The sequence below is a fragment of the Hakea prostrata genome, chromosome 5 (genome assembly GCF_041222555.1).
Source record: "Hakea prostrata isolate BN-2017 chromosome 5, UWA_Hpros_2, whole genome shotgun sequence".
NCBI lineage: Eukaryota > Viridiplantae > Streptophyta > Magnoliopsida > Proteales > Proteaceae > Hakea > Hakea prostrata.
Genome location: NC_142604.1, coordinates 51,520,094 through 51,536,259, shown reverse-complemented (window position 1 = coordinate 51,536,259; position 16,166 = coordinate 51,520,094). Strand labels below are relative to the sequence as shown.

Genomic DNA, 16,166 nt, shown 5'->3' with positions numbered 1-16,166 from the left:
TACCTGTTTCCAAATCCGATTATCATCCATTGTCAAGAAAAATGTTGAATACTTTACTCTATCCGCATATTATCCGATCTGATAAGCAATTATCCGAATCCGAATCCGGTTGCTTAGCGGACGGATAAGGATATTTTTCGGTAAGAAAATTCCAGATACGGACACCTTTCAACGAATACGAATGCGAATTTGAAGGCAGATTTTGACTATCCATTTACAAGTCTAGCTAGTAGAGAACTATGCACAGTAAATGATGTTTTGCCCTAGGGGCTTTGGGGGCAATCTTGTGCATGCAAAGACGATTTTTTCCACTTCACAGGGATAGCATATTAACTTCACAATCATGTATCTGGATGCAGTAGTAGCTACACAACCAGACACTTCTTTTTCCTGAAAAGGGTTTACCTTCCCAAAAATTAAAAACAAGAATAACAAAACAAAAGAAACTGATTGCTGTGATTGGCGGATTACTTCATTAACTATCTTTAGCATATATGCGAAAACAAAAGGTTACCCCTCCAGTGAAGAAAGCATCCTTCCCCGTACACTTCACGTGCATGTGAATCTGGTTTCAGCCTTTCACTACCACTACTACAACTAAACGTTACTTAGTAATGAATTGTAAAAGGCCTATGTGCAACACAAAGTACTTATAATTTAATCCCTCAGGGATGAAAGTAAAGCTTAATTACAATCTCTGAATGTTATAAAATCAACTTCTTTCCCAGAATAAAATTATTACAATTACCCCCCAAAAAATGGATTTAGAGACTACAGAAACTAAAAAAATAAAATAAAAAATAAAAATCTTTCTTTATTGGCATACATTTCAATTGAGGCCCACAAAAGAGCAGGATACTTAGTTTACTTGTAAGACCCACACTTGTGTGTGAAAATTGGACCTCACCTTAATGTGGAATCCGTGCCTATGTGGTACCACTGCTTTTCCAGTGGAATCATTTATTTCAAGTGCACTAATGCAATTTTTTATGTAATTAAAAGGCTTAATTTTCTATGGCCTTCTGTAGGGTTAAAGCTCACTCTGTTTTTCTCAAATATACACATCTGGAATCATATTAACCAGATGCTCTAGTGAAAAATGGGTAGAAAAAAATGGCGAGGTGAAAGTCAAATGAAGTCTGGCTGGCCTGTTGAAGTCAAGCACCGATGCCACATACGACTGTTGGGGTCCACCTGTCTATCGTAAGAAATGACTTCAGGAATTGGCAAGTAGACATAGTGAGTATTGCATATGCCCACAGTAATTCCACTATATCCAGCAAAAGCACCATGAACCTGCACAAGGCATGTCAGCCAAAAAATTATCACTACCTTGTTATTTCATACTCCCCCACCTGAAATGTATCTCTTTGAAATGGCCATTGTAACTTCTGTTGTATATTTTTGGCTGACCTCTTCAGTATGGTCTCCAAATGATAATGGTTAAAAAAAAACATTAACAAGAAAGAAGAACATGAATCCAATACTGATCCAGCTTAGAGATCCTAAGCCAATCAAAGTTTCTACACTCAAAAGAAGCCCGGTAAATTCAAAATAGACTGAAATCAACCAGGTAGTGTTTTCAGTAATTACCAAAAGATCACATCATCTTGGATGTTTTATGCACCAATGGCAACTAGGTATATTAAAATTTTATTGAGTGCTAGATCTTGCCAAAAAGTAATCAACTGACAAATGCCGAACCAGCATTGCAAACAGCAAATTTTTAGAATGTAGGATGCCAGACCCCAGCACAGATGCCTTGTAGTGGTTAGCATTATTATCATTAACAGATAGAATCTTCACTATATAGTAACATTGCAACAGTTGATGACTGCCAAGGGTTAATCTTACTATGGACCATCTTTTTTTGTCCTATTAATTATTAGCCAACTTCTACACACGAAACAGAATCTAGCTAGTTTAAGCGCGTCAGCTGCCACAGATAAGGCTAGTGAAAGATTTAACCTATCAATGTGAGGTACAGCCCATACATGCAATAGGCTTAGGATATAGCCAAATTACAGTTTGAACCTACTAAACAGAAAAAGGCACTAGTAAGATATCTACATGATGTCATGACCAATAATCAAAATTATCAGAAAATCCTGGCGACAATATTCTCCTCTAAAAGGAAGAAGAAAAAAACCTGAGTCATATGCTACTCAATTACTATCATTCTATGAAATGTCAATAGAAGACCCTCAGTTGATACAGGTCATTTGTTATCATCATTGAATGGTCATCTAGTGGGATAATCCTAAGTTGAGTGGTGGCGGTGGTGTTGATAACTTCCTGTGAGCCAAGCAAATTGCCTGCTATTTTCCTAAACCAAAAGTTAACTATTTTTAACTCAGTTACTGAAATGAGAAGATTGTGTATAGAAGGGTGCTTACAGCATTTTGCCCTAGAACAGCACAAAGAATGGCATCAGCTGCATTTGCTCGACATGCTCGGATCATGTACGTGGGGTCAATATACTTCACATCAGCCGGAAAACCAATCTCTTTAAAATACTTCTTTGTCTGAAAAAACAAGTCAATTGAAATATCAATACCATAAAGTGAACTTGATAAAAAGCAAACACCCATAGCAATCACTTGTATTTAAATTTATAGTATATACCTTACAGGAAATATGTAAGAAAATGACAGGATATCATGCTTTCCTTTGAGATAGTTTGAAATTTCCTCCCAAAGAAAAGGTAACCAGTAGTTGCACTGAGAGTAATGTTTTTCTTGTCAAAGTAATTTTAAAATTACAGGCATAAACATTATTGAGGAGCCACTTTTGTTCAAGAGTACTAGTGTACTAGTCAGCAGCAAGATTGATGACACCTCTTAACTGATCCATTTACCCAAAATTTGAACATGGATGAAAAAAATAGGCCTCAGACCATTCTTGATAAATTCCTGTGACCACTAATGATCACAGAACAAGAAATGTTGTCCATTCATAAAAAGAATTGCTTTTCCCTGCGGCTTAAATTCCATGCTATCGTGCTTTAAGTGAGATTTCCTATTTGGTTTCCTAATTGAACACATGTAGTTTCCTATTTTAAGCTGTAGAACTGTACACTTTTTTCTGTTTTTTACTTGCTAAGCAATAGTTTACCTGAAATGCTCACTCTATTTTTAATATATATATATATATATACTCTGCACATGTTTCTCATGTCAGTTTATGTCAGTCATTTGTTCTTCTTTGCAAGCACAGGAACATCACCAAGAAAAGGTGTTGGAGTTTCTCATGAGGCAAAAATTTCATAAGGAAATTCCAATTTTAGATATTCAAGTTGAATGAGTAATTTAGTGGGTTCAATGGAACCACCAGGTAGAGAGTTTGAAACAAAGAAACAGCCTCTCCACGAAGTAAGAGTAAGGCTGCATACAGTTCCCCTCCTAGACTCTACAGTAGCAGGAGCCTCATGCACTGGGAGACTATTTTTTTGGTTAAATGAGTTATTTGCTATATATTTGAACTGAGATATAACTCTGTTCTTTACTGCTTATCAGTGAATTTCCAATAAGCGCATACAGAGGGAAGTGGGGAGCCAAATCTGCAGAAGCATAAATTTCTGAATTAGTGGAACCATCTAGCAATTTAGGCAAAGTCCACATGTCTCACTTAAAATTGGTCTAATTGTATAATTAAGATCATGGTAAACTTAACCAAGAAATCAAATGTTATGAGTAATCAGACAAATTCCCTACTAAATTGCAAATAAAATTAACTCTGGAGATGATCTTATGACAGTGAAGCCATTCCCAAGGGATACAACATAGATTGAAGAACTGACCTCTTGTTGAATATGGACGCCAATATCACCAAGTATGATATTTCCAGAAGGATCAGTAGCATTAGTTTTCTCAAGTAAATTCTGCATCAAATAGAAACAATAGTATACCATCAACACCTCATTTCTTTAATGATCAGGGTGACATCGAAAATATTGATAGTGAGATTAAATTCTCTTAATCAATAATCAGTTGACATTTCAACTAAACATATTCAGAAACTTTCCTGTTGGGAGGGAGAAAAGCGCATGACATTGTTCTACTAACTTTTTCAAACTATGGTGTACCACAAGTTTGTCTTCTGAGCTTGGAGAGTTACATTTTTGACAAACCCTCTCAGTTCATATATATTTGATCAAATGGCAGTGCTAAATCCACAGCAACTGACATGCACACATGCTTACACAGATTCAATGGCACATTACATGGTTGGTACTTCCTTATTTAGGTCACTTGAGTTAGACGTTAGATTGAATAGACTTCCAAGTCAGTGTATATTCTCAATGTTTTGTAGTTCCCTATGACAAACATGTTCGTTACTGTTTCACCTAAAAGCTCAAACATAGTAGAAAAAGGCATTGAAAATGTGTACATCAACATTCCCCTACACATGCAGGGTAAGATCACTGTTAGCTACCATTTCACCTAAAAGCTCAAATTGCTAAGGGCAGCTTAAAGTTATACATCAAGAATCACATAGTACTTGCCTGTAGCCAAAGATCACATGGCACCTGGGATTAGAAATGTCAGAACCCAAAAAAAAAAAAAAGGCATTCAAGTGCACTTCACAGGGGTTGAATAAATGACCTCCCTGCTCTGATTACCATGTTGCCTACCGTTTCACCTAAAATCTTGAAACATTAGGTAACCGTAGGTTAAATATATACATTAACTCTTTCAAATATTTGGTGGATATCAAATTTTGTATTGGAGTCTATGAAGTCCAAGGTAATTTTTTACATTAGAGTAACTATGATACTGAGTTTGTTTATCTGCCACCTCTTCTTTCTAATTCAGTAAGGGCTAATGTCTTTATATTCAAAACTAATGGTGTTCTGCACAGCAGGACATTTGTAATAGAATAAGTTCCAGGGGGTTTAGACATAATTGTTTGCAAACCCAGGGGGTGTACATGTAATTTGCTCTAAAAGGAAAGCTACGATTTTAGAGATGAATATATTAAAAAACTGACCTGTCCAGCTCCTTCAGCTATGCAGACCACAGCTGATCCCTTTGTCTCAAGGAGACAGTTCAGATGGTTCAAGAGGCCGTGAGAGCCATGTATACGAAAAGGTACCTGGTGATAAAACACATGGTGCATCAATCATAAGATTTAAGCAAAAGAGTGCCAATAACATCTTGTTGACACACCTTCAACAATAAACTAGTTAGAATATGCTTTCTTGAGTTAGTATGTCAGAACAAACCTCAGGTATCAAGCATATGTCAACCTGTCCACTGGCTAGGGATGCATGCATGGCTATGAATCCACTACTCCGGCCCATCAATTTTACGATGCCAATACCATGGAAAGCACTATGTGCCTGGTATAACAATCAGACAAATATCATCAATTTTTTTAGTTTCCATCTTGGTGAAAAGGAATACATGTTAAAGAGTGAATTAGTAGCAACATATGGGAGGTCAATCAATACAAGAACAGACCAAACATAATATGATCTGAACCTTTGAAGGGAAGATGTTCCAAGCATCAAACATTCTACCTCAATGTAGGCAGAATTAATTGCTAGTTGTGCTTCTTCAACAGCAGTATCAAAACCAAAGGTTTTATCCATCCAAAGAATATCGTTGTCAATAGTTTTTGGCACACCAACAACAGCTACTCTCATCCGCCTCTTATGACACTACAAAATAAAATGAAAATTGTAGAAGTGTAAGAACACTGATATACCAATTCCAGACCAAAATTAATATAGAATTTGAGAACCCATAGCAACAAATAAATGGCTGTCAATATACAACACATAAAAGTGATCGATTATGTCATGCATAGTGCCTCCCCTGCTAATACACCAGCATGGGGAATCTGCCAGACCCATGCCAAACTAAGATTCAAATACACTCAAACCAAGACACCGAAAAGTAAGTACAAAACAGCAAGAGGATGGAGAAGAAAATAAATGCAAACCCAACTTCAGACGAGGGAAGACAAGAGAGAGATCAATTGGAGCAGGATGAATAAAATAAGGAAAAAAATTTGAATAACTGAATTTTCTTTTTTTTCTTTCTCCATTTACGCCTGAAAAAAGAAGGGAATAGGGAAATCTCTTGGTCCAGGGTCTCCCACCCACGGCATCTCACCGTTTCTGCATCCCATAGTCATTGCATCTCACAGCTTCAAGCCATAGCTCTCTATTTTCTTGACAACCATGTCGTGTATTTGGCCTCGCTCTTGATTTATATAATAATCAGCCACAGTTATTTAGATCTTTCTTAATTAAAAACAAATTATAATCCCAATATGATTCAGAAAATAAAGAATCCTAAAAAAAGGAAAATACCAATTAGGTAAATCCCTATGAAATAAAATTGTCCTAATCTAATAAAACTAATTATAACAGCTATATGAGTGCCCCACATATTGGGCAATTTGAGCTTCAATTTGCATTCAACAGCTTGCAGCTGAGGGGCCACTTGATCACAAAATCTCCTCCTAATAGAGTTAAACGATATCTCATGATGTGCTGGAAATATTTTTTCCCTATAATAAGAAATATCTCCTTGAATAACTGATCATTCTTGTCTCTTGTCTCTTGTCTTTAACTTCGGAAGTAAATCCACTGAGATCCAGAAATAAACCAACTTTAATGCTAGAGGACGATAGGGGAAATGAACTGACAGTTTCTTGCTCTCCTCAACCACCTTTGATCTACATTAAGAATACAGTAGAAATGTGGAGTGGGGGACATCTCAGAAATTTGATCACCCCTCTCTATTTTATGGACTCTTCTTCCAAGTTCCAAAATACATTAAATCTCAAAACAAATTGGATTTGTTTCCTTGTACAACAGCATTAAAAAGCTATCATACATCAGGCTTTTTCTATCTTTTCCTACAGAAATTCAATGTGGCAAATATGACACCAAATCTTGGGCATATGATGAGATTCATAAGTAACATATGTCTGAGGGCTGGCATTGATGCAAAAGTAAGTTTGCTCCCTTATGGCCAAGCGCTCACAAACTTGAGTGTGGGAACTGCCTCTTTGCGAAAGCAAGGATAAGGCTGCATACATACTGATTAATGACCCTCCAGTGGGAACCTCATGCACTGGAATATGCCCTTTTTTCCATCAAATACCAATATTTAATCAAGCATTATGTTCACAGTGTAGCAAATTTAAGAATCCAAAATTAGTGTCCACAAAAAATATATATTTACTAGACAAAGTGGGGTAGCAGTAATGAAGAGTAAACACTAAAAAGATAAAAGGAAAACATAAGCTCATAGAAAGAAACTACTATGTACAAAATAAGGAGAGCAAAGAGTTGCATCAACTACGGAGGCATAAGATTAGATGAGTCATCCCATGGAAACATGGGAGAGGGTTAATGAAGTCCACTGGAAAAGAGAAACTACTAACCCAGAGAACCAGTTTTGTTTTTGCCAGGCATATCAACAACGAAGGCTATTTACTTAGCCAAGTAGCGCATGGAAAGATTAGAGCTTGCAAGAAAAATCAGTGTATGGTTCTGTTGAAAGAAACGATTGTGGTGAATGGCTTTTTGATCCATGATCTCAAGCCCTCTATTTATAATTAAGTGGAAAGTAGACAACAAGGAATAGAAGACATGAATGCAAACCTAAAACCCATACAAACCTATTAGACTCCTAATAGAATCCAACATCCCCCCAAGGAGGCAAGATATTAGTCATGCCCAACTGCCTACAATCCGAAGGAAACCCTCAAACCCAGTGAAAACATCACTACGGTCTCCGGATCTACAAAAGGCATGCAGATAAGCCCTGTCCAACTCCTGACAAAAACCGCAACAAGTGCTAGTCGACAGTGCACATGATTATTAGCAATACTAATAGCAGACTGTGCCACAAATAACATCATAGGGTTGGAACTGGACCCAAACGCAGCGAGCCTCAACCAAGTAGCCACAAACCCACGAAACATAACCATATTCAGCCGGACAGATAAAGCTACCACATTCGCACTCCCAAGAACTAGATTACCTCCAACAAAGGACAATCGAAATTGACCGCCGGAGATCCAGCCAGCGCACGGGATGCTCACTTTAGATTATCGGTGGGTGATGAAGTATTCCCTAGGAGTTCCCCAAATATTGTAGTATCTAGAACGACCTCATATGAGCTAAATATGGATCATGTATGAATTGGCTCACATCCCACAACATAAGCAATGTCGGCCTAGTGTGGGACAAGAAATAAGCCCCTACCAGCCTTGGTATCTCCGTCCCCGGTCTCCTCTCTTAAGTTTAGCTCCACCAATAGGGGTATCAACCACACCCCAACACCCACTCGATAATAAATCTAGGACATACTCGGGATAGGAATATACCATTGATCGAGCCACCCAATCCCAAGAAATACCGAACTCCTAGATCTTAATTTCAAACCTCTACCAAGAAAGTCTCAACGAATCCACCACATCCCGTGATGACAATATCGCTACATAAACAAGAGAAGTGTGATGTTAGTACCGACTCTGACAAATAGTGTATGATCAGCATTGCGCTTGTACCCAAAGAAGTCATTGCCTCAAGGCGCCAAACCAACATCTAAGAGACGAACCCATATATGACCCCAACCAACGGACTTCCCCGAGCATCGAAAAACCAGTGGGATTTCCAATAGACCTCTCGCAACCCCCACGAAGAAGGCACTACGCAGTGGTGCAAGTCAGGTGTTCACAGCCAGACAAGAACCGACGATTTAGTTCGCAACAGGGCAAAGGCTCCGATAATCAACCCATAGGCCGGGTAAACCCCTGCAACTAGTCTAGCCAACGGACCGATCCATCCATATGTTTAACCACAAATACCATTGCAGCCCACAGTCCGGAGGAAGTGCAACAGCTCCCAAGTGTCACCAGCCGCACCTCACCATAGCTCCCCACATCAGATAGGCTCCGCCAACAGGAACAGACACGGATGACGAGAGGATTAGCATGGTAGGAGTCAAACAAAGAGTTATAAGAAACATATAGCTATAGGATGTGAGTACAAGATCGACCCCAACAACAAAGGAAGATTGGAAGAAGAACCCGGAGAACGATGGAGCGGAGACCGAAGGGAACGACACCCCCACCCGCAGCCGGATCCCCCGATAAGCTCACCTCCACCGGTCAACGGTGAAAGACCCCAACAGGGCCACGAGTGGCCCCCCGCTAGGTCACATGGCGAAAATGAAGGGGGTGGATTAAAGTCCCGAACGGCCGAAGCTCCCCCGGTCGAAACCCGGGACCAAAGTTGGTGGCAGATAAGAAGATCAGGGCGGAAAGAACACCCTCCCCAGGACCTCCCCGGAGAGGTGATAGAAGGAAAACTCAGAAAAATACACATGGATACAATGGCCGGAGGGAGGATGATAACATTGACCCCGAGAGCAGAAACCCCAAAAAGCAACGAGGCCGCGGGGAGCCGCACCGGGATCGGCAAGCACACGCATCCAAAACCGGGGGAACAACAAAAGAAGAGGCTCCGAAGAATCTCATTAGGACAAAAACCAAGTATCCACCGGGCATCTTATTCGAAGGCAAAGCAGGAGAAGCACACCCAAGACCGGTCAAGACATCATAGCAATCAAAGGAACGGGCACCAGAGATGCGACCCGCCACCCAGGGCAGCCGATCAACGCAACGGCGATGAAAGCAGCGGAGAGATATCGAAATCACCAGCCATATACCGGTGCCAGCAGCGAAGGATCTACGCGGCATTGAACTAAGTTTTAATCATATTATGAAAATCACGAAAACATCGGAAAACCTCATTTGAAAAGATAAACCAGAGAACGAGAGTGACAATCAATAAAAGTAATAAAGTACCAGGCGAAAGATACACGCGGCGGGGACCCCACACATCGATGAAAGCAAAAAGGAATAGGCCAAGAAGAGAAGGTAAATAAGAGAACAAGTCGCGCAAAAATGCGAGCCACAAAAAATATCCTCATAAGAAGAAACCAAACGGAAATACGAAGAGCCGAGGGGGTGACCAGCCACGGGCCACCGATGAAGGTCGATACCGAATGGACCGGATTAAAAGATGTAGTCAAAGCGGACGCAGACCCAATGGCTCAAGCAAAAAAGTCCAGCAGACCACGCCAACCCCCCGAACCGAGATCCGGAGGACACGGAAGATGGAAAAAATCACTCACAATCAAGCAGTGAAGACTACCGATAGAGAGCAAGTACAGAAAAGAGGGAACATGAAAACTAGACAAAGAAAGTGATGGAGAATCGAATGGTCCCCAGCAATAGAAGAATATGAGCCAGATCGAACTATCCTCCGGAAGTTGGAGAATATGTAAGAAAGAAGAGGATAAACCATCAAGAAGTGGCTCCCGATCAATGATCCAAGGAGTAGAAACGAAGAAGCGAAAGCTGAAAAGTACGAATAGCAAGGTAGGAATGGAGGGTAGAGAGGAAGCAAGGGGAGGCAGCAAAGTGCATGTGACAAAAACAGCCAACCCGAAGAACGAAAAGTGAGAATACAAAGCCAAACCACCCAAACAAAGATAGAACAAAAATACATAAAGAATACCATCACGACGACGACGCGAGAGCGACCGCGATCGATCTAATGATATGGAAAATCACAAACGGCCGAAAGTTGTAAAACAAACCTAACCCCAACAGAACGCGCATGGGACAAAAACAAAATACGGAGAGACCCGAGCGGAAGGCAAAGCCCGGAGAGAAGCAACAAGGAGAAGAAGCGACGAAAGACACGCAAAGGGGCGGACAAGAAGCCACGAACCGGAGCGGACGGGCCCCACGACCGAGGGGCCGAACGAAGGCGCGGCGAGGGTTTGGAAAGGGAAAAAACCCAAACGATGGCGAATGGTGAAGAATGATCGATGGTGCGAGGGGCGAACAAGAAAACCGAAGGGTTTGGTGAAAAAGATAACCATGGGTTTATGGGTTTGAAGAAAGAAAAATGGAAGAAGTCCAATCGAACTTAGGCTCGTACCAGTTGAAAGAAACGATTGTGGTGATGGCTTGTCCATGTCTAAGCCTTATTTTATTAAGTGGAAAGTAGACTTTAAAGGAATGAAGTTTACATGAATGCAAACTCTAATTTAACTCCTATACAAACTCTTATTAGACTCCTTATAGAATCCAACAGGTTCTTTGACCTAGAAAAAGCCTACAATAAAGTTCCTAATGAGTTAAACTAGCATATTTTGGAGAAGCAAAGTGTGCCAATTAAGTATTTGATGTAATTAATGATATTTGTAATGGCAATGTGACTACTTTGAGACCCAAAGGAGGCCAAGATTGAATTTCCAGTTACAATTGGATTATAGCAATGATCAGCCCTTACTTGGAGCGCTTATCATGGATGAATTGAACAGTCACATTCAAAACAAGGTTCCCTGATGTATGCTCTCCTTTTTCCTTTTTCTTCTTCTTCTTCTTTCTTTTTTTTTTTTTTATTTAAAATAGGCGGTTGTTGATATTGTTTCAGTAGATAGGACGAAGGCAGGGATTTTGACGCTAAGTTGGAGTCATGGAGATCAACTTTGAGATCAAAAGGTTTAAAATCAGTAGAACAAAGATGGAATGTGATGTGTAATTTTATTATGCTACTATAGATAACAAAATGGAAAATTTAGGAAAGAGAGGTATCGCCTAGTGATTGTTTTAGATATCTGGGGTCAACCACAACCATTAATACAAATTTTCGTAAGGAATTAAATTGGGATGGACAAAGAGAAGAGGTGCATCCAATGTGTTGTATGATCTACATAATCCTTTAAACCTTAAAGGAAAATCCTATACAACATTTGTATGACTGTCAATGATGTAGGAGGCATGACTGGTTATCATGTAGAAAGCAGAATGTTGGGAAGTCAAGAAGTCATACAGATTAATAAAAATAAAAAAAGCATAGCAAAGATGAGAATGTAGAGATGGATGTGCAGCAAAACTAGGACAGACAAAGCGAGGAATGGCCATCATAGAGCTGATATGGGAGTTGCTCTGAAATAGGATGAGCTCCATCAAAGTTGCTTGAGATGGCATGACCATGTTCTACAGAGAGCTTGGGATGCAGCAACATGAAGGAGAGATTTGACTCAAGTTTGAGGCTCTAAGAGAGCTAGGGGAAAGCCTAAAATGACCCCCTTGGAGAAGTCATAAGGAAAAGCATCATAATTTAGGCCTAATCTCAAATATAACCTTGAAAATAACTGATTGAAGGGCAAGGATCCAAGTATCCAACCCCATATAAATGGGACTTTGTTAAGTTGGTGGTGGTACCATTGTGCTCCATTGTGTATTGGTCCTTGCAAGCATCCATATAACCAACCACATTTTAATGGGATAAGACTTTGTTGTTTCATTGTTGTTGTTGCAAAAGCTCAGAGAAGGAAGAAAGCCAAATGTTTAGTCTTGTATTCTTTGACTGTAAAGACGCTGAAGGTACTGAGTTATAGAACTTTCAAAGCTGATGGAGCTATCCTGTATTACTACTGAATTTTTAGCAGTCTTTTGCTATTTAAGGAAACTATATAGCTTCAAAGGCAACCTTCTATTAGCCAATGTAACATATTGAGATACAAAAACTTGCTATGCAGGTCCGTTGCCAAAGAAGGCTGTTTTACTTAAAAACCAACTTAGGGTTGATTAGGTATACAGGTTGGGACTTAATTGGTTGGTTCTCTTGTAATCGACCAACTTAATGACCCTCAAACGTGAGTTCATGAGTTAAGTATGAAAACACATACTTGCCTTATTAATTGGTCCAATTTAAGTGAGGGTAGTAGAGTCTTTTTTTTATTTTTTCTAATGCAATTACAGTAGAAGTGATGCAACATAAAATTCTTGGGTTTTTTGTACTTGATTATTTCCCCTAAAATTAGGGTTACTTTAGGATCCTCTCCTTGTGAACTAGCAGTCAAAGAACTAACATGGGATGAGTTATGAATATTATGTATTCAACCAACCTCCATGGGATAGTTGTGGGAGGGTAGGGAAATAACAATAACAATATGAGATTGGTTTAGGGTAAGTTAGGGTTTTAACAATCACTATGATGGGATACATTTTGGGCTGATTAGAGTTTTAAGAAAGGTATGAAGAAAGTTTGATTAACAAAACCTAAATGAGTTGGGATAAATTAGGAAAAGGTAAAACTAGGGTTTTAACAAACCCAAGGTGGGATGGTTTCTTTTGTAATATTGAAACTCACCCTAGGTGGGATGGGGTGGGATAGCAAAGCCTGTGGTTGAGTCTAGGGATGGTTTAGAGATGAAAGGATGAAGGTATGGGACTGTGCAAGGTTCTTGGTTGATCTTGAATGGGGTCTTGGATGGATCTTGGACTCTTTCTTATCTTTATTGATCTCTTCCTTCTTTCTTTATTTTCCTTCTTTCTTTCTTTCCTTTTCTTCTTTCTTTCTTTCTTTCTTTCTGTTTTTTCTTTTTTCCTTTTTTTCTTTTCTTTTCTGAATTTCTCAACTGCCACAAGATCTAGAAGAGAAAGAAGGGAGAGGGAGGGTGGGGTTTGCTGCCGCAAGGGTCACGAGAGGTTGGGGGAGGTGGGGCTTGCTTCCAAAAGGCTAGGGGAAGGTGGGGAGGTCTTGTGATGGGGTAGGGAAGGGTAATTGGGCTGAGGAGAGGGTTACGGTTGTACTTACGAGTTTAGGAGAGCTTGGCTTGAGAGTGAGTTGAAGAAGGCTGTAGCAGGCTTGAAGATAATGCTGGAATTTGCAGAAAAACTGACTTAACTCTCAACCCAGCATGTGGGCTAGCTTCCCACGACTCTTGAGTCTTTGAATTTTATTAATCTTCAATGAATTGTTTACACAAAGCCACAAGCAGAAAAGACGGCAAAAAGGAAATGCTCAACTAGGGATCCTGTTGGTCTATTGGAGTCTAATAAGAGTTTGTATAGGAGTTAAATAGGGTTTGCTTCATGTAGCTTCTTTCCTGTAATAGCCTACCCACTTTTTATAAATAAGGGCTTGGCATGGTCAATAAGACATTGGACCTTTCAATCCAACAAGGTAAGCCTAAGGCGATTGGAAACTCAACGAGGACCACCTCCTCTGAACCCCCGCCCCATCTGTTCTCAAACCGAGTCTTCAAACCGGTAGCAATTTCAGATTAGGATCCCTTTACAACTAGACAAATAAATAACCACTAAGAAAGGAATCTTCTAGAAAACAACTAGCAAAATCAATAACTAATTATCCAAAAGGAATCTTATTTAAAATGATTCCAACCAGGACTTCAACTCTGACTAAGACTCTCAAAATTACTGGACCCTTGTAGTGTCCAAAAGAAGTGGGAAAAAGACCAAACTACCCCTTGTAGGGTTCGGCCAGCACACTTAACACGCCAATGGGCTTGGTTGTCAGGCCCAATAAAGGGGGGTAGGCCTGCTTACATCGAGAAGTTTTAGTTGTTATAGAATTCCTTTTAAAAAGGATGGTGGTTATTATTTTGAAATTTCGTAAAAATGGTTGGCTGGTAGTTAGGATAGTTAGGTAATCCTATTTCAATTCAAGTTATTTACCTTGTGTTAGGATTCCTAATTTGTTGGGGATTCTAATTAACTTGTAGTCTTTTATTATTTATACCAACTTTGAGGGAAGAATAAAGTACATTAGAATTAAGAACTATTGATATTTGTCTGGAAGCTGATGCTCCTATTTTCATAATGGTCTGGTTCTTTGGGCAAAAAAATAATCGTCTGGTTCTCAAGAGGAGTTCGATCCCCCTTGCTGGTGGTTCAAATCCAGCTTTTGGTGCCTAGGTTTTTCAAGTCCTATCTCCAAGTTTTGACTATGGAATCAATCCTCTACCCTACTTACAAAGCCTGCTGCCCTTGGTAAGTGAGTAATCCCTCCATCAGTGTCTCTTTTCACCAATAATATCTGTTTTGAAAAGCTCAAGTATCATGCTATCATTCCATATTCAATCCATCAAGTGACTCCATCAGATCTGAAATCTGTTCACCCACCACCTTTGCTTGAGCATTATTTCATTGAGGCATACTTACATTGTCACCTACTTTCTAACCCATTGCTGCCATTAAAGCTACCTCTATTACAGTCCTAACTGCCTCCACTAAAGCAAAACCTGCAACTCAACTTAACTTCATTTTTATCCATCCAAACCGCACCTCTGGAGAAAATCTTCGCCCCCCCCCCCCCCAACACAAAACCCAAATTTCGCCCACCAAGCCATGGGCCTTGACCTACCCCTAAATTCCTCAACTAACCCCGATTTTAAAGGACTCTCCCATTGAGGCTGAAATTCAAATCAGTCCTAATCCTAAAGCCACATTTCAAAAAGACTACCACAACCCTCCAAATAATGCCTACAGTGCTGTTCGAAAAGAATCAGATCTGGTACCATTTTACAAGGATCCTGGTGAATAGCTGCCCTGCTTGGTCACCCAATGAAGGATTGCATCAACTTCAAGATAAACACATGTGAAATTATAATGACAGATAAATAGTTTTGTTGGAAAAACTAAAACTCATGTTTTCTCTGCCACATGCATTATATGCACTGCCATTCATTGTGGAAATGTTAATTCCTAATTCCTGTGCAGCATTGCATCTTCAGCTTCACCCTCTTCTATACTACCCAAAAGCTTGGTCCTTGAGGGTGGATAGTTCATGTTAAAAAGCCACTGGTTAAGCTGGTCACAGACCACTCTACTCCTAGGAAGGACGGACTATGTTGAAGTGGAACTTGCAATAAATTATGGCCATTCTAAAGTCTTCGATACTAATAAATAATCCTCTCCCTACTTAATAATGAATTAAGTAAGTTGAAAATTAAGAGCCAGAGGACAAAAAAGCAGACTGGTTGCTTTGGTGGCAGAAACCATTAAAACAAATGCCAAAAAATCATGGACAGAAATGGAACAAATCAAAGCAACAAAGAGATTTAACTTGGTTCAAATATGTGCTATGTCCATTTGGGTGAAGCATAACTTTCACTATGCATGGAAGAAGAGTACAATGGAGATCTCTTCAAATCACTAGAATGGTGTTAAAAAACTCTCACCCAAAACCCTGAGGTGAAAATTCTCATATATCACTATATATATAAGAGGGGCCTTGGTGCAATGGTCGATGGACCAAAGTTGTAGCCTGAGTTCAAGGCATCAAAACAGCATTCCAACATAAATTACTGGGG

At 39.7% G+C, this 16,166-nt stretch overlaps 1 protein-coding gene across 1 annotated transcript in view; it reads right to left on the bottom strand.

Moving 5' to 3' along the window:
- Positions 1-214: 214 nt before the first annotated feature.
- LOC149016452 (ATP-dependent 6-phosphofructokinase 5, chloroplastic-like) overlaps positions 215-16,166 on the bottom strand; it is a 39,575-nt gene continuing 23,623 nt past the window's right edge. Inside the window, exons 8-13 of the mRNA XM_089154574.1 lie at positions 5,522-5,662; positions 5,225-5,341; positions 4,990-5,094; positions 3,800-3,880; positions 2,397-2,525; positions 215-1,296 (exon numbers count right to left, since the gene is read on the bottom strand). Of these exons, the coding sequence (XP_089010700.1) occupies positions 1,129-1,296; positions 2,397-2,525; positions 3,800-3,880; positions 4,990-5,094; positions 5,225-5,341; positions 5,522-5,662 (741 nt within the window). The 3' untranslated portion in view covers positions 215-1,128. The remainder of the gene's footprint in view (positions 1,297-2,396; positions 2,526-3,799; positions 3,881-4,989; positions 5,095-5,224; positions 5,342-5,521; positions 5,663-16,166) is intronic.